At 32.9% G+C, this 19,488-nt stretch overlaps 3 protein-coding genes across 4 annotated transcripts; 1 reads left to right on the top strand and 2 right to left on the bottom strand.

Annotated features, from left to right (window-relative positions):
- Positions 1–209: 209 nt before the first annotated feature.
- Positions 210–3,102, bottom strand: LOC122579419 (SNF1-related protein kinase regulatory subunit beta-3-like). 2 transcript variants are annotated; one of them, XM_043751593.1, is made up of 4 exons: positions 3,029–3,088; positions 2,713–2,747; positions 1,236–1,309; positions 210–833 (listed from the first exon to the last, which is right to left on the bottom strand). In XM_043751593.1, exons 3-4 carry the CDS (start codon positions 1,260–1,262, stop codon positions 507–509), a joined length of 354 nt encoding a protein of 117 aa, XP_043607528.1. In that variant the 5' UTR covers positions 1,263–1,309; positions 2,713–2,747; positions 3,029–3,088; the 3' UTR covers positions 210–506. The 2 variants fall into 2 exon arrangements, with proteins under 2 accessions (XP_043607528.1, XP_043607527.1); XM_043751592.1 differs by lacking the exon at positions 2,713–2,747 and having other exon boundaries at positions 3,029–3,102.
- A 10,383-nt stretch (positions 3,103–13,485) lies between these two features.
- On the top strand, positions 13,486–16,552 carry LOC122578825 (alpha,alpha-trehalose-phosphate synthase [UDP-forming] 6-like). The gene is made up of 3 exons (XM_043750871.1): positions 13,486–15,633; positions 15,714–15,987; positions 16,072–16,552. The coding sequence occupies exons 1-3, from the start codon at positions 13,619–13,621 to the stop codon at positions 16,372–16,374; spliced, it is 2,592 nt and encodes an 863-aa protein (XP_043606806.1). The 5' UTR covers positions 13,486–13,618; the 3' UTR covers positions 16,375–16,552.
- An 818-nt stretch (positions 16,553–17,370) lies between these two features.
- LOC122579548 (transcription elongation factor SPT4 homolog 2-like) lies at positions 17,371–19,049 on the bottom strand. The gene is made up of 5 exons (XM_043751738.1): positions 18,877–19,049; positions 18,666–18,757; positions 18,481–18,536; positions 17,690–17,751; positions 17,371–17,594 (listed from the first exon to the last, which is right to left on the bottom strand). Exons 1-5 carry the CDS (start codon positions 18,967–18,969, stop codon positions 17,544–17,546), a joined length of 354 nt encoding a protein of 117 aa, XP_043607673.1. The 5' UTR covers positions 18,970–19,049; the 3' UTR covers positions 17,371–17,543.
- Between the last annotated feature and the right edge of the window lie 439 nt (positions 19,050–19,488).

Raw genomic sequence — 19,488 nt, 5'->3', positions numbered from 1 at the left:
ATTGCGATTCCGTTAATCTTATTGTGATTTTGATGTTCTCATTGCGATTTTGAAGATCTTATTGCGATTTTTTTAGTTTATTGCGATTTTGTTAGCTATTTTGTAAAAATCCAAAAAAACTTGGCTAACTTGGTATAATCGCAATGAAATTTGGCTAATGATGCGATTTTCTCTATTTATAAATCCAAATGATATTGACAAATTTGAAATTTCCCTTTCAAATTCAACTTTTTTGAACTTGGTATAAAAGGCCAAAGTCCAGCGCAACATACAACTTTCATCGCATGAGATATAACTCATCACAAAGTTACTGATCCGAGATAGAAAATCAGCATACAACTCGTAATTGAAAGAACATGAACTTGGTCAATCGGTATTGCTGCCAAAAAAAAAGGTCAACCTCATTCAAGTCCAACATATATGCAAGTGAGCACTTACCACTCACGTCATTCATCAGCCACCTTTTACCATCAAATAAGAAGATGGCAAAAAGTGCAATATAAACCTCAAGTGCTAGTGCTTCCTCTTCTTTGAACTGCTTTATAGAGTACAACTGTCACATTCTTGGCTCGAAACCGATGTGAGAGCCCAAGCGCAACTACTGACCGGGGGGCTTCTCGATTTTCAATGTAAAGATGGTTCAGAACCACATGTTGTGGGCAGGGTAAGGGAGCAGCAGGGTAGACATTGTTTGGGTAACGCAATACGGTATGCTGCAAATGTTGAGGGACTATGGGTGGATCCCGCTCGTCATCTTCGCTTGTGGTATAGACATTGTTGTAACTTGCATCAGGTGATCTTGGAATTTCAAAACCGGGTACCACTGGTGTTTCCTGCAAAATGAATGATTGATGATACAGTCATGAACATCTGAGAGGTGGCATTTTCGACCTATTTACTAAGAATTGATCGGTTCAGGTTAGGTTATATCACACAACGGGTTAAAAAACAAGCTTCAGAAAAAATAGGTCAACAGGCGTATTCTTTTGAAAAAATACAGCCTTAATTACTTTATTCAAGACTTGAGTAATTAGATGATTATCGAAAGAGTATAATATTAAAATCATGCATGACCCTCGAAATTTATAATGACATTGAAGATCTTGATAAGAATGTTTCAAGGCAATCACACTAAATCTGCACCAAAATTAACAGCTTTGACCCATCACCCAACCCACCCATTTATACCACCTCTAATAAGACCCAAAGGAATTAGCACAGGTTTTGTTGCTTACTTGATCATGTCCCGGTAAATTGTTCATACTGGATGGTTATAAAGTTCGGGAAAGAATTATCAGAAGCGATTAACCTGGAAAACACCATTCTTGTCAAGTAAAAGTTTTAGTACAGTACGGCTGAAAACTAAAAAAGCAGATAAACTTTGTACATCAGCACTTCTCAACATAAAATCGCAAAATGAAGGAACAAAACTATTATACTAATACCAAGCCTGCAGTTTTTAAAACTTTGTACATCAGCACTTCTCAACATAAAATCGCAAAATGAAGGAACAAAACTATTATACTAATACCAAGCCTGCAGTTTTTAAAACGATGAACGCATGTTTCTAGTGCTAATCAAACAAATGATTGACATGTCAAATAGACATGACTTTCAGGTTGGGAATCTTCTTTCTAGAAGTAGGTACACGAGTAACAATGATCTTTGTGGCCCCGTGAATCTTGATAACTATGTCTATAGCACACTTGGTCCACTCATCGTTACATTACAATCATTCTAGCTTTGAATATGATTTTCCAAAATATGATGCAGACAAAAATAATGATTATTCTTCTTCAGTTTCCTTTTTATATACATATAAAGCATCATAAGTTGGAGCAAACTTTTTCAGTGATGAACTAAGGATATCCTAGGTGCATAAATGTATACTTAACTTGGCACATAAAGATAGTTTTTGAGCAGGAAGAGATATAGCTACAAGGCTACAATACATTCAAGTTCTTCCTCTTAATACAACGTAACATATTATATAAAATCATAGTATTCAACTTCTATTCTTCTGGGACATTCTGTGGTTCAATAACATCCTCCATTCCATCTCTAGATTAGCAGTTGAACAATGTAACATTTGAACAAATCAAGAACGCGGAATAAAACTTCGGTCACTCCCAATTTTGACATAATTTACATTTTATTTACTTAAACATGGCCCATAGCTGAAGCTAATTCTATATTTATTCTGCTTTAGGATCAGAAAAAAGATATCCGTTCCACGTATCTTTTGCCATTATTCAGTTTTACATAATTACATTTACGGTAACTAAGTGAACTGTTCCCGTACCACGCTTATGCCGGGATTGGGCAACCGTTGTTGTTGTAGTAACTAAGTGAACTGCCGCCTAATCTGTACATAGCGAAATAATATGCTTTATAGTGTGTGCCCTTAAGGTGATACAACTACCTTCATTAAGAAGATTAGATGCTAAAAAGTAATCGCAAAGGACAATGTTTATCATACTGGATTCGGTTGTGGGGATGTAGAGCCTAAAAACTCGTACGGACAGGGCCAGCCAATAGAACGGATAATCGATTTTTCGAATTATGATCAACGTACAATTAAGGATTTGCCTGAAAAAGGTGAATCTAAAACATGGTACATATATGAGATTATTAAAATGGAATCCTAAAGGCTTGCTGCTATAGATTATTAGTATGTAATTTCTAGAAATAAAAAAGAGGAGGTGAACTCACTTTAATATTAGATTCCCCTAACAAACCAATATCATCTATAAAAAAAAAAATATGAGTTATTTATATGTCAAGATATAAACATAAATCTGATTCTAGCCTAGATGAAAGAATGAAAAATAAAACAAAGATATATTTCTTCTAAAATTAAAAAATGAATGAATAAACAAAATAAGGAATCGATAAAAAGACAGACAGAAAATCGGATCAATTACACGATAGAAGAAGAATCATAATATAAGAATAGAGTGGGAATGTATGTATAGATGATGATGATTGTATCGATTTATGGGTTGAAGAAAAGGAAGAGGGATATTACCTTTCTCCTGAAGGAGTTACCGATGATCCGTCTCTGTGTGTGTGTGTGTTTTTTTATTTTTTATTTTTATTTTGCAAGGGTGTTATTAGTGGGTGTGAAAAGAAAATTTTAAAGAAAAGTTGCCAAATTTAATTTTGGTGGGTTGGTTACGAAATTTCTCTAATGAGTTATAGATTTATGGTCAAATACTAACTTAAAAACTAGAGTTAATTTCAAAAATCGTCCTTGTGGTTTTACCAAAATATCATGTTTCATCATTTAAACTTTAAAATGACACTGATAGTTTTTTATACGTGGATAATGATCACGTTTCGTCCTTTAGTCGACCATATAAAGGACGAAACGTGACCATCATCCGTTAGATCTAAGGACGAAATGTGATCATCATCCGTTAGATTAGAGGACGAAATGTGACCATTATCCGCGTACAAAGGACTACTAGTGTCATTTTGAAGTTTAAAGGATGAAACATGATTTTTTTGTAAAACCACAAGGACGATTTTTGAAATTAACTCTAAAAACTACTAAAAAACCCAAGGAAAAGTTAAAGCACGAAAAGTTAAAGCACGAGTTACTATTATTGTGTTAAGATTTTAGTATGTTACTCGTATTTCTTGTTTAAATTAACTTATCTATACCACTTTTTAGTTTTTTATCTTTAAAATATTTATACACCACTAATGAAATTAGGATGTTAGAGCATTAGTAATGGTAGTGTTACTACACCAAGGTGATAGTGTCATATTATCACTCCAGCATAACCAAACCACAACCACATAACTTCCATAACAATAACCCCAAAAACTATACCCCATAATATTAGAACAACCAATAAAAAAACAAAAGAAAACAATAAAAAATTAACCACACCACCACCCAACTCTTCTCAAGGTGGACACACCCACCTTGAGGCTTCCACATCACTACCACACCACCTCTTCTAATGGACCACCCTAACGACACCGAGATGGAAGCCTTCCACCATGTCCACACCATGCACCATAACAAGGGCTCTTAGTATTATCTGTTAGTTTATTGAATACTCTATACACCTTTAATGAAATTAACTTACAATAACTTTTCTTAAATTTCTAAAATCACTACACTATCCTTTTATAACAATAACATACACTAATCACCGCTGACACCAATCGCCGCATCATCACAACACCGCTAGCACAACGTCGTTGCAGCGTACGGGTAATCGTCTAGTATATGTAGGATAGTTAAAAATCAAATTAAAAGTTTTTAGCGGTTAGTGAAAGGATCAAAATGATTATGAACACTGACGAAACTTAATACAATGTAGTTGAACGACCTAAAAAAGATAAAGTTATTTTGTTTTGAAAGGGCGTAAACTATAATATATCTTAATATGACAAAAGTATATATGTATATGTCAAAAGCATAAAATATATACATGGATGTCAAATATCAAAGGGGTTATCACCCATTTCACCATATAATATCCATCCATAATTATGAAGATACCTCGGTTTGACCGAGTGTGTCCGCACAAAGGCGGAAGGAGGGGAGGGACCAAGGGTGTCCAACCTCTCCCAATGGCCTAAATTTAATCAAGTGATTATGGTGCATATACAATAAAGTTGTATCAAGCCCCCTTCAAAGCCCACTCCACTCTCCAAATTTAATTAAGTTTTTTTTCCTTATCAAATTAGAATTGAAATATCTATATATATATATATATATATATATATATTATTTTTAATGTATTTAGTTATATCATTTATTTTCAAAGCACCATGGTTGGATCAGTGGTAAACACCTTTGCCTCTGGAGACAGAAGTCATGGGTTCGATTCTCATCTCATGCAAAGATTGGAAGGTCTTTTCTACCATTTAGATCTCATGCAAAGGTTGGAGGGTCTTTTCTACCATTTAGGTAGAAACTGGAAGCAGCCTCTCTACTTAGGTAGAGGTAAGGTCTGCCTACATCTTAACCTCCCCCATACACCGTCGAGGTATTAGGGCTCAAAACCCGCAGAAGGTGGCACTGAGCAGTTACTTACTTTTTTTTTATATCATTTATATGATGTATCAATTTTCTTTATCCTTTTTGTAAATTGCTATATGTTTATATATAATCTAAGCCCCCCTCATCTTGAAATCCTAACTCCGCCTCTGCGTCCGGATGCATAATAAATAAATGTTAAAAGTGAACACACAAAATTCGTACATATTAAAGCATGTTCAAGAGTTTAGAATATACATGAAAAATTATGTTAGATCAGTCATAAGCCAGAACCAAAAGAACGAACACATACACTGTAAGTCAAGGAAACAATTGAATTACAAAGAGAGATACATTTGAGAAAACTTGTAGCCACTGAATCTGAATGATTGGTCTAACAAAATGGGTTGAAAACAAGATATGAAAATAAAACTTGTGACTTTAAATGTCTTGTTTTCGGTGAAAGATAGAGTTGTACCAATGGATAAACATTTGAGAAAACTGAATAGAGAGAAGTAGAGAACGAGTGCACTTAAAGTGAATGATGTTTTCCGTAATGGCCCATGGGCCAGATATTTCATCCGTCAAAATAATTTTGGGCCCATGTTGAGAAATTTACGTTTATGGCCCGTCTGTATAAGCTAAACTGCTCGTACATTACCATGCTTCGGTTACCCTTTGTTATGTTTCTAAACCGAACAATCTTTCTTTTATTATACTAAAACACAGTTGCTCTAATAATTTATCGACTAATCATAACTCTCAATTTTATAAAGTTGATTTTGTTTCAATTTTGCTTGCCGAGATATAATGTCTTATTGTCAACTTGGGTTCGATTTACTTTAGTTTTGGTTCAATGATTTATTATGAAAGTTATTCGTTTAAATTTAACACTTGTTAGAAACTTAGATTGTGCAGCTAATTTATACTACTACATATTTTGAGAGAGCTTCTCAAAATTATGACAACTTATACCAATATTCGCGTAAATAAAATAACGTGCATTAATTCCTCATTTTGTTAAAGTTTACTAGTGCTTGCAATAGTTCATCATCATTCATCAGTTCATTGATCACATTGTAATTTCCATTGTACAGTATAATAACTTGGGCTTTAAGCTGTGATAACAGAATATGTAACTATATCAGATGTCGAATGAAATCTCTAAGCTAGTTTTTATTTTAATAAAAAACGAAACAAAACAAAAACAACAAAAGAATGATACAAGCGTTAAATGTGGCACGAAAATGAAATAAAGATCAAAGTCTTTGAGAAATATTGGAAGTCTTCCATTAGTACTGAATTGAACTAGTGTCGGGTTTGAAGGCCAACTTAAACGAGATCAGCTTTTGAGGCTTAGTTCAATACCATATAAATTAAAGTAAACAAAAAAAAGTAACTCGCTTTATGTTATTGAATTGTCAGTAATAAAAAGTTGCAAATGTTGATGCAAAAACCAATGAAAGTGATACTGCAATGCAAATTATATAATGGTACCCAGTCCAAAGTCCAAACATTAATTAAGTCTAGTATACAAATTATTAAAGCCCTAGATTTTGGGAGACTTAAAACGATCGCTTAGTCCGATGACATTGTTGAGCCACCTCTGACCGAACCTGAAAAGGTAATTTATCGAAAAAGAATCTGATAAATAATTTTAAAATATTCTTCTTGAAAGTTTTTGATAACTTTGATTAGAGATATGGCATCACTCTCTACTTTTTCCTCTTGGCGTAAGCTGTACCAACTAAAAGCCATGGAACGTTCACAACATACAAAACTTTGTGAGAATATACAATTATATGCCGTTTTAATCCATATTTTTGATTTGAAGTGAACTCTATTTTGTTTTAAGTTTTGGACATATTAGAGACGAACAAAACCACAATCTGACTATAAACAAAATATTAAGTCGTCATCTTATCATATATCATAGAAAATAACGAATGAAACAAAGTGATATTTGACATCTTTAGTTTAGTTGGAAGACGGTAGCATAATATTCTCGTTTCCTTTGTTTAATAGTACTTTAATACATGAGCAAACTGCAAATACGGAGTTATAGTGAATAAGTAATTACGTAAACAAACTTTCAAACAACTTCCCAATTCAAACAAACATTTTTAAAGGTTTACAAATTTAAAAAATTTCGTATATCTTTAGTGTATGTAGCTTATACTAAAAAATTGTTTCAAACACATTCAACAATGTGAAATTGTGAATTCTTTGCAATTTGGATCTGAAACCTGACTTATTATCCAATCAAGGATAATTTTTTTAAAGATCAACAAACAATTTTTTTATTATATGTTTAGCAAGATATTAGACTATGCAAAAGAGTTTACACCTATATATAGTGAAAAACTAGGTTAGAAGCTTAGAATTAAAATTACAGAATTCTTTTTAGACCTTTTTAAATCAAACTCAACATATATTATTATTTACATGGTGATTTTTTTATAGTTATTTAGGTCTAATTTTGGATTTTATAATCATTTGAAGATATTGATCTTCATCTTTTATATAATTATGTGAAGACATGGATTTATGAGAATACGTGCATGAATAGTGCTATGAACATGTGTATGCAAGTCGAGCATATACATGCAAGTGTAATGTAAATAAATGTTTTATGAGATAATTTATTAGTCATCAAAGGTACATCTATTATATAGATAAAAAACAATTGCGATGACATAAACTTTTTTAAAAATTGTGTACTCCCATGTATCCTTTTAATTAATTATGACATCATCATAATTTATCGATTTAAAATTTAAAATATCCTTCTTTAAATATATCTCATTAATATAATTTTTTTAGATATATCTCATTATTATGTTTAAATATATGTAACATTTTAATCACCTTAATTTTTTGTTATAATAGGGCGAAAACTGTGGTGCCTTTTAGGATATGTTTTATTCATTTGTTTTTATTACCCGTATGTGTTTCAACCATGTGTCCACAGCTACATAAGTTCTGTTTCTGCATAGTTTCGTCATTTACAGAATAATTTATCACAACTTTTCAATATATTAACGCTGTTATTATACATTTTAACATGATAATATATTTTAAAGCTACCCGGATAGATTTCAGTTTATTTGTAAAACATTTATAAGTTAATTACCGGGTTGGACCCGGGTTATTTAGCTAATAGAGATAGTAAATGAACATGTATAAACAATTATATATTATATAATAAATGATAAAGAAATTTAATAAATGTAACTATGAAACTAATCCAAAAAAAAAAAAGTAACTATGAACATACATACATGAATAATATTATAAGCATATGTATGTAAAAGATTCCTAAGAGTTCATGTAATTTTGAGAATTTTTAAATTAATTTTTCATTATATATATATATATAGAGAGAGAGAGAGACCGAACTAGATTCACATTATAAAAACAAGTATTACAAGGTGAAAATGAGTAAAAATGGAATATTATGGTATTTTTCTGAAAATTCTTCCAATATATTTTCTTGAACTTTTGAAGCACTTGGAATACCTCGCATTAAATAGCCGCAGAGATAATTTAAGTAAAAGTTTAAGTAATGTAGTATGCATGAATGATACCAAGGCGTAAACATAAAAGAGTTTACAATTTTTTTGGTAGAAAGATTTGAACCCATTACTTTTGATTTGAATTGAAGGGAAGGGTTACATAACATAGTTTAAAATCTTCCGGAGAAAATCTTCTTGCTATTCAATATTCATATTCTCCCAAAAATCGTTCAAAAAGTACGAAAAAAGATGCGTTGGGTAAAACCTAAGAATCAAGTCACCAACTACTACCATCACATTTGAATTCAATAAACTCCTGGTATACATACGAAATATAATTTCATTAAGTCAAGCAAATATAACAACACCACTACTCATATTATTTAAATATATATATATGTTCTTGAGTTATAACAACACACCACTCATATTACTCGATCACCAACGTAAAAACTATTTTAAAGTTAATTAACGATATAAATTCCAATAAACATATATTGATGCCTTAAACACGCACTCAATGAATGATAAAATACAATATTGACATTTTTATTTATGGAATATACTTGTATCCTACAAGAGAAGTTCAAAGGTTATGCTGCATAGCTAGCAATTAATCTTGATCCAATAAGAAGACGACAACAAACAAAGTAGACAAGATTATACATCTAATTAAATATTAGTTATTTGATAGAATTAAATAATTGATAAGATATTAATAAAATTAGGGAAGCCGGCTAATGGTATTCGTATGTATAACCAACTAACATGTAGAGACAGATGGAAAGATATAGGCGCCCGATTTCTTTGCTGACCTCTACTTAATTATTGTATCATGAAGATATGTATTAGCGTCGTATATCATTTTTACATGAATAAAAAATTTAAAAAGTTGGGGGCAAGCGTCTAATAATCTTTGAATTGATATTTTTTAAAATTGGAATCTTTTAATGACAAGAGATGAAAAAATAAATTACGTACGTATCAGATTTGCTTAGGTCCTAATAATACGACAATCTTATCCCATTTTTACTGTTACATCAATTTTTCTTCCCAGAACACCCTCTAAACACTTCCCTAACCAACAATGACATTTAATCTAATATTCACCTCCAAATATTTATGTTCACATACTACACACACAATAGTCCCATTGGATCCAAACTCACCTCATTCTCTTTGTTCTCCACATGCCGAGCCTTCCAAATTCGGGCCAAAATATAAGCCGTGCCAATGGCATTCTCAACGCCACGCCAGAATAGGCCTCATAGCTTCATACGATAATAAACGCAATCAATTAATGGGCATTGTCATTTGTTTATGGCTAGTATTAGGCCCTATACATATATGTTAGAAAAAAAATATGTGTTGTACATGTGAATAAATATATCAGTACTATTGGGCATTTATTTATATGGTTTGGATGCAGATTATTATAATTACACAAGTACAACTATTAATTTCATTCAATTTTAAAATGGTATAAAATATCTGTGGATTATTGAAACTAAGTAATGATATATCTTCTTTTAGGTTATAGCATGAAAGCCAATCCGGGTAATGATGTAAATAGAACTTATTGTCCGATGGAGATGTAAATTGTACTCATGGTCTGAATGACAGTGTCGGCAACTAAGGCTTAACAAAAGGCTGGGGTGGTTGCTTGGAAGGTGGAGGTAGTTGGTCGAAGGATGGACGATGTCGGCATGGACGAAGGTTTTTTAAGGAGGGGCTTATGTTGTTTTTCTTTAAAATATATTTTTTAATTTCATTCAAAAATTATTTTTTCTTAATGAATAAATTTTAGTTCGATGATTTTTGAGTTTTGGCCCCGTATTTATTTTTCTTTAATGTTATTTTAAAGAGTTGTGATATTTTGGTGTCATATTTTTCATCTCAAACTTCACCACTGGTTGGCGTTAAATATGAATGTTTAGACTGAAGTACCAAACTCGATATTTAGATAGATAATGGAGAAATGGAAATAAAGGTTAGAGTTAAATGCAAGAATGGTACCCGTGGTTTGTCACTTTTTGCAATGGCAGTTCCTCTTTTGATTTTTTTGTAACCGTGGTCCCTGAAGATATGTTTCAATTGCAATGGTGGTCCCTCACTAACAAAATCGTTAGTTAGTGTCGTTAAGTTTTCCATGTGAGTAGAACATGAGGGGTATTAATGTCCTTCCACCTACACAAACATAGGGTTGTTCAAAAATATTTGTATTCAAACACGTTATTTAAAAATCTAATCCGGTATTATTTGAAATGACGAATATTCAAGTTTCGGTTCGGATTTGGATTTAGATTTAGGTAAAGATTTTGGAAAACTTCGGATATTCGAATATCCAAAAGTCGGATATTCGACTTGAAAAGTGATATTATGCCTATCTTATCTTGAAAATTTTAGATATTTCTGATATTAAAATCCACTATCCGAAATTTTTAATATCTGAAACTTTTAATATCCAAAATTCGGATAGCCGAATTTTAGAAAGAAAAAAAAAAGTATCCTAGAAAAAAAATATTTCAAGTATCTGAAGTTTAGAAAAAAATAATAACATAGATATTTTCATATTATTAGATATTGAGACTAACGTTTGAGATACTTTCGGATATTGAAACTAGCATTTTTCGATATGTTTTGATATTTTTGAATTTTAAAAAATGATATTGAAATTTAACCAAAAAAAAAAGTTCTAAATCTTTTCAAAAATCACTATCCGAATTTGAATCCAAAATTTATTGTATCCAACTTTTCAAAGAAAATCGAATCGAATTTTGGGATGATGGTTCAGATACGGATACTTTTGAACACCCCTCTGTTTATGTAGGAAGAAACACATTAATACCTCTTATGTGCTACCCACATGAGAAACTTAACGACACTAACTAACGGTTTCATTAGTGAGAAACCACCATTGCAACTGAAACATATCTTCAGGGACCATGGTTGCAAAAAAATCGGGACTACCGTTGCAAAAAGTGACAAACCACGGGAACCATTCTTGCATTTAAATCTAAAGGTTATAAGGTAATGTTTGATACATGATAATGATAATGAACGTTGAAATGAAAAGATTCGATAGATCGGAATTGGAAAAATGTAGTACCTGTTAAATTTGTAATCCGTTAACCTACAAGTATTGCTCATTTTAGGTTGTGATCAAAAAAAGAAAAATCACAATAAATATTTGTGTAATTAGTTATAAGAATTCTCGCAAATCGTCTATGTTGATTGTTATTTTTCAAGAATAACACATGTATCTCTTTACATCACAAATTATCATTGGATTCTCATTTTGTATCAATGCTTGTCCATCTATCTATTTTTCGTTGGTTGCACAAATTTATTCACCAAATACTTTCATAAACTTCTTATACACTAAAATTTAGAACTTTGGATGTTAATCACGCTGGTTTATTAGGTATAATGTTTGTGTATATTTATATTTTTTCTATGATATAAGTGATTTTTTTTAATTACAAAAAATATTTTATAGATATTTATTTGAAATACCGATCTTACATCATAATAATACAAGTTGTGCTAACACCTCTTTCTGAATTACAAAACCTAATATACTAAAAAAGAAAAAAAATAAATAAAAGAAAGAAGAAGAAGTATTTTCGGTTGCAACAATATTAATTGAAGAGGTAGAACACAAAAAGTTAATAATGTTGTTGTGATACGCGGTTGGAACGTCGTAAAGTCCGAAAATCTTGTATGCTAACTATGAAGCTCAGGACCCTGCTACGTGTCCTTACATCCAACTCCTTGTTCCCTAACTTATATTTATAGACCAACAGAAATGGTTACAATCCAAATACCCCCTTTACTATTACTACAACCTTTTTGTAGTAGACTAATGATTAAAAATTTTAAATAAATATTAAACGAAGCTTTTAAAGTTTTACTTAACATGTAAAATAAAATTATATTTTTTATATTAAAAACACACATTTAAAATTTTATGATAATTGTATAATTATTTAGTATATCTTAAGGAAAACCCTTATACTTAGTTTAGTAAAACCAATGATTTTAATTGGTATACCTACAAGTCTTTATTTCTATTAAAGGGAAATCTTGAATTTTCTATCAACTATTTGTCATGTAATTAATCCATCGATTCCAACTTAAGTTGTAAGTAAATCTTCGATTTTTCTGATTTTTTAAAACTCTTTAATAACGAGTTAGCTATTAAATAGGTGGAAAATTTATAATGACATAAAAGAAAGTGGCATACGAACCTTATACTCATGCTACTAAAATTATAAGTTGTAAACTTTTCATAAATATCATGGAAGGACCAAAATTTAAGCATGTTATGGTATATATAGGAATTGCAAAAGTAAAGATAAACTTTTTACCCTTGCTTTCCAAACTCAAGCTGACAAGTCACATGATCACAGTAATCTATTTAGATTTTTTAAACCTTCACATGAGAAAAACAAAAAGTTTGGTCTCTTATCTGGAAAAAGAAAACAAATATAAAACCTTATCCAAAACCATATTTAATCATTTTCACAATAGAAACAGACTAGATATTTCATTAATACATAATTTATTATTCCATTTACACTTATCCTAGAGTCTACATAACCAAACCTTTCACACATAGTATTGTACAACCATACATACAAGCTATTTAAAAAAACCATTTAATAACCTTTTCTTATCCAATGATAACAATGATATAAATTACCAAAGAAATTTCCACTGACCAAAAGCAATTTGTATATAACAAGCTCCATAAAGCTCAGAAAGTCAGAACAGTTTTGTCTCCCCTCTTTCTCTTTTTTTTTTATCTCTTAAGGTTATTGTCTTCCAGGTTCTCACCTGGGATTCAAAGTGTCCAAAAATATAATCTCTATCAAAGACTCATCTTTCTCGAATAACCTGAATAGAAAAAACGTTCATCTAGCTATATATCAATTTCAACAATTACCATGTGAGTTTTTTACTTTGTTTAGCTGTTTCATGTGTAGTAATCCCAATGTTCAAATTTCCTTTAAGTCTTCAATTTTGGTATACATAGATACATATAAGCATATATATTTTTGTACACTATAGGTTGATAAGTTCAGTGACTGTTTTAAATTAAATGGTGTCACGATCATATTCAAACTTATTAGATCTTGTCTCCGGGGAATTACCTTCACCGAGTTTTACCCGTAGTATGACCCGACAGTTCCCTCGGATCATGACCGTATCTGGTGTAGATGATAGTGAGTCAACCGAGTCATCATCGTTACTGTCACCGTCGCCATCAACGCAAAATGACCGTTTGATAATAGTCGCTAACCAGTTACCTATTCGTGGTCATAAAAAAAGCGATGGCTCGAGAGGCTGGAGTTTTAGTTTAGATGAGAATTCACTTCTTTTACAACTTAAAGATGGTTTAGGACATGATAATGATGAGGAAAATATTGATGTTATATATGTTGGTTGTCTTAAAGAAGATATACATCCAAATGATCAAGATGAAGTGTCACAAATACTTTATGAAAATTTTAAATGTGTCCCAACTTTTTTTCCACCTGGGTTATATACAAGGTTTTATCATGGTTTTTGTAAGCAGCAATTGTGGCCTTTGTTTCATTATATGTTGCCGTTGTCGCCTGATTTAGGAGGTCGGTTTAAGCGGTCTTTATGGCAAGCTTATGTGTCTGTAAACAAGATTTTTGCTGATAGAATTATGGAGGTGATTAATCCAGAAGATGATTTTGTTTGGATACATGATTATCATCTCATGGTTTTACCAACTTTTTTAAGGAAACGGTTTAATAGGGTTAAACTTGGGTTTTTCTTGCATAGTCCGTTTCCTTCATCCGAAATTTACAAGACTTTGCCTGTTAGAGAGGAGATTCTTAGAGCCCTTTTGAATTCCGATTTGATTGGGTTCCATACGTTTGACTATGCCCGTCATTTTCTATCTTGTTGTAGTCGAATGTTAGGGATTTCATATGAGTCGAAAAGGGGTTATATAAGTTTGGAGTATTATGGGCGAACGGTTAGTATAAAGATTCTCCCAGTTGGGATTCATATGAGGCAACTTCAATCTGTCTTGAGCATGCCGGAAACAGAATCAAAAGTGGCTGGCCTCATTAAGCAGTTTAAAGATAAGGGGAAAACAATGTTGTTAGGGGTCGACGATATGGACATATTTAAAGGAATTAGTTTGAAGTTATTAGCCATGGAACAGCTTCTGATTCAGCATCCTGAGTGGCAAGGAAAGATAGTTTTAGTACAGATAGCAAATCCTGCTAGGGGAACTGGAAATGATGTCAAGGAAGTGAAGGCTGAGACATATTCGACTGTTAAACGAATCAACGAGACTTTTGGGAAGCCCGGGTACCAACCTGTTATCTTGATTGACGAGCCCCTTAAGTTTTATGAACGGGTCGCATATTATGTTGTTGCAGAGTGCTGTTTGGTGACGGCAGTTAGAGACGGGATGAATCTTATACCTTATGAATACATTATAAGTCGCCAAGGAAACGATAGGCTTGATAAGGTCTTAGGTTTGAAGCCATCTGCGTCAAAGAAGAGCATGTTAGTTGTGTCCGAGTTCATTGGGTGCTCCCCGTCTTTGAGTGGAGCCATACGGGTCAACCCATGGAATATTGATTCGGTAGCAGATGCAATGGACTGTGCCTTGGAACTGAGTGAGCCCGAGAAACAATTGAGACACGAGAAGCATTATAGGTATGTTAGTACTCATGATGTCGGGTACTGGGCTCGTAGCTTTCTGCAAGATTTGGAGAGGACTTGTAAGGACCATGTGGGAAAAAGATGTTGGGGGATAGGATTTGGGTTGAGTTTCAGAGTTGTTTCTTTAGATCCAAACTTTAAGAAGCTATCATTGGAGCATATAGTTTCGGCTTATAAACAAACTACAAAAAGGGCAATTCTTTTAGATTATGATGGTACACTAATGCCTCAGTCTTCCATTGATAAAAGCCCAAGTTCTAAAACAATAGAAATGCTCAACACTTTGTGTAAGGACAAGAACAATATGGTTTTTGTTGTAAGTGCAAAGAGCCGAGCCACACTAGGTGAATGGTTTGCTTCTTGTGAGAAACTTGGGCTTGCCGCAGAGCACGGATGTTTTTTAAGGTACTTAACTACTTATACCTTTAGTTCACTAGGGGTACATTCATCAGGTGAATTCCGTATAATTTTGTTGGTCTTTTCAGGTTGAGCCGATATGAGGAATGGGAGACGTGTGTACAAGTTGATGACTTGGGATGGAAGCAGAATGCTCATCCAGTTATGACACTTTACACAGAGACAACCGATGGATCAATGATTGAAATGAAAGATACAGCAATGGTGTGGTGTTATGAAGATGCAGATCCTGATTTTGGATCTTGTCAGGCAAAGGAGCTACTCGATCATCTTGAGAGTGTGCTTGCTAATGAACCAGTTACAGTAAAAAGAGGACAGAGTAGCGTCGAGATTAAACCACAGGTATACTTATCTAAATGAGTAGATAAAAAGCTGAATCGTGTTGAGTGTTGACTATATAAGAGCCAATTTTATGGTTTATTTCAGGGTGTAAGCAAGGGACTGGTTGCAAAGAGACTGCTGGCCACAATGCAAGAAAGAGGAATGACTCCAGATTTTGTGCTGTGTATAGGAGACGATCGATCAGATGAAGATATGTTTGAGGTGATTGCTGGTTCGGTAGCTTCAAACAACTGCATTGCACCAAATGCAGAAGTTTTTGCATGCACAGTGGGAAACAAACCAAGCAAGGCCACGTATTACCTCGACGACACTGTGGAGATTGCTAGAATGATGCAGGGATTGGCTTCTGTGTCTGAACAATCTGTCAACATCCTTGGCCTGCATTAATAGATTTTGGGGAAAATATAGTCTCTTTTGCTTTCCGCCTGTCAAGTTGTAAATTTCATAGCAGACTACTAATAGAAGTTACAGGACTGAGGTTCTGTAACCTCTATTCTTGTTAAAGCTTCTAGTTTAGTAATGTGTAAATATAACGTATGTTCTATGTTTCAAGTTACTTTCTTCATTATAGAGTTAATTTTTGTTAATTAAGTGCATGCATCTGGTTCACAAAGCAATCCTGTTTCTGGCAGTTCACCTCCATGGCAACATTCACATACAGTATACTGTGGAGCTACGTACACCCTAAACTTACTAGATAAAAAAAAAAAAAAAGTAAAGCTAGCTGCATTGACTAGTTGCTTCTGTAACTTCTGAGGATCAAACAGAACTGACCTGATCAGAACTAGAAATTGAAAGGATTGCTCAATAATCTGTTTGAAGTCAGCAACTTCAGAAGAATAAACTAGCAGAAACATACAGGAAAAAACTCATTATGGCAACTACAAGTTTTCGTAACTTGCGATAGGTATGAAGGTTTATGAAGACTGATGATACATTGATGATAATGATCAAAGGCGCGGGTAGCCAACCATTACAGCAAACCACAATCATCACTTTGGGTTGAGGTTAATATAAGTGATAAATCTTATAAGAAACACTATTCAGACCTTGTAATGAACTACCGCAGGTATTAGCAGTAAACACTAAAAACATTATTCAGACCTTGCAACTGCACCACGCCGTAACGAAACCAATAAAATGAACCTTTCGCCGAACAAACCGACTCCAATTCACTCTCATACAGACATCTGCATGTTATGTATTCTATTGAAATTCCAGTGTTACATTTGATTCCCCAAAATACCATCCACCACAACGAACTAAAGGCAAGGATGCAGAAACAAGAAACGCAACAACCAATATGACATCACCGAGAAGTGATGTGATAATGATATGAATCAGTTGGATTCATCTTTAAAATATATATATAAAAATAATAAATAAATAAAGACTACTACTTTTTATAAAGCTAACAAATAAACTTCCATAAAACAAAAGCTCCATTACAGTAAAAAGTATCATAACCTAAAGCAAGTGATAAATAAAGTTCTGAACTTTGACACTAGGCGATTACAACTACCAGATCAGCTTATATCAATATGCATACATATTACTCATACACGCTTTGGTGGATTATACTGCACCCGCTCTTCTTCACACAAACCCTGCAAAAGAAATAAATGATCAATGTTATGTACAACACCCCTACATTCAATATACTTGGTTTTAGAAATGGAAAGACAAAGATGATTCATAGAACCTGCAGCTCTTCTGATAGTGCCTCTGAGACAGCAAGTGTGTAACATCCAGGAACAAATTTGCCTGCAAAATGTTGCCAGAAACCAGAAATTCCAAGTCAACAGAAACACTTTGGTTCTTACGCGATAGTCTTTGTTGAATGGAAAATTATGTTGCCAATAACAGTTTTCTTGGAAGAAAAAACTGGAAACGGGAACATGTAACAACTTTTAATTGATCTAGAGTTTATAACCATATAAGAAAAAGAAGTAAATGTGCATTCTTATCAGGTCTGAATAGTTCCAGCAGAAACTTAAAGTCGATAGTTGTTTCAATAATTAACATTAAAGTGGTCAAAGATAAACTCAATCATGACGAAAAAAACTCGTTTAATATTGATAGACAATGGTGACGAGGGTGTTGCTTTTATTACTTACAGAGTATTATAAAAGCAAATAAGCAATCGCAAACAATCTTCTAAAAAATGTTTATCGTCTTGAGTAACTAACTTAATAGAACAAGGTAAACTACCAATACTAAGAATCGAAATCCTAATCTTCATTATACTCATATTGTATAAGCACTTTATAAAACACACAGTCATTGGTACCAACTTGATCTAATTAAACACACAACCATCCACTTTAAATAAACAAATCCTAAACAACCGGAATGTAAATATTCACAAATTTCTCTTGATGGGTCACCTTATATACCACAAAGTCAAAGACCCGCAGGCCGCAATCTTACAAATAGGAATGTTCTTAAATGAAAAAAACAATAAATAACATAAGGCGAATACGAAAGCAGTACCAATTCGAAGCCACCTTGCAGCCCAACTTCGTGCAGGATCCATTACAGAGATTATCCTACATTATCCATTATTCAGACACAAAAACATTTAGTACCCCAAAAAAAAAACAAATGTCTTTTAATTTATTTTTTTCAAATATAAAATATAAATAATACAGTACTAATTAAAAATTAAAAAAAAATACCCAGTGAAATTAGGGGTAGTGGCTTCAACAACACGGTCTGAATCTTCTTCCATTTTAAAGAAAGGGCAATTCTCACATCCATTATCTCTAAACTATATATATACAAATTACAGAAATATATTAGGTCTTAATTAGTAATTAATTAATATTGATAAATAAAACCCTAAAAAGTATATACACAATTTATTGTAGAAAGGCGAATGCAAGGAACCTGATCGTAGGTTTTGACTAGACGGCAACGGAGACATGCTCGGAGTTCGTGGCCGAAGCTTGTCGGAATTTGGGCGGCGTTGTTGGTCGCCATTCTTTTTAGTTTTGATTTTTGGAATTTTCGTCGTTATGTTGATGATGGTCGGCCTCACAGGGTTTTTTATATGTAGCGATGATAATATTACTTGTCGGTTAATGAAGACATGGAGTTTTACTTGTAAGCTTGTAATTATGTTTAAGAAATTGCTAAATATACAACAACAGGACTCAATCCCTATGCGGGGTATGAGGGAGGTAAGCTGTAGACAATCTTACCTTTACACAAAGGTAGAGAGACTGCTTCCATAGGGACCTCCGACCACAAAAGAGTGCAAGACGGAAAATGAGAAATGTTTAGAAAATCATACCTGTCTGCCGAGAATCTGAAAAGCAGAAATACCTGTCCGCTGGGTCCGGCTACTATGCGGGTCGAACGTTTATCAATCATGCGTCCTACCGATATCTTAGAAACATGTTTGACAATACAAATACCAATACGAAAGCAACCATATTGGGCATATTAAACAACATAAAAGTAGCAAACTACTACGTAACTCGAACAAGTAGTGGGAAA

Source organism: Erigeron canadensis, chromosome 8, assembly GCF_010389155.1.
Source record: "Erigeron canadensis isolate Cc75 chromosome 8, C_canadensis_v1, whole genome shotgun sequence".
In the NCBI taxonomy this organism is placed as follows: domain Eukaryota; kingdom Viridiplantae; phylum Streptophyta; class Magnoliopsida; order Asterales; family Asteraceae; genus Erigeron; species Erigeron canadensis.
The sequence above is the reverse complement of the archived record's forward strand: the minus strand, read 5'-3'. Positions and strand labels throughout refer to the sequence as shown.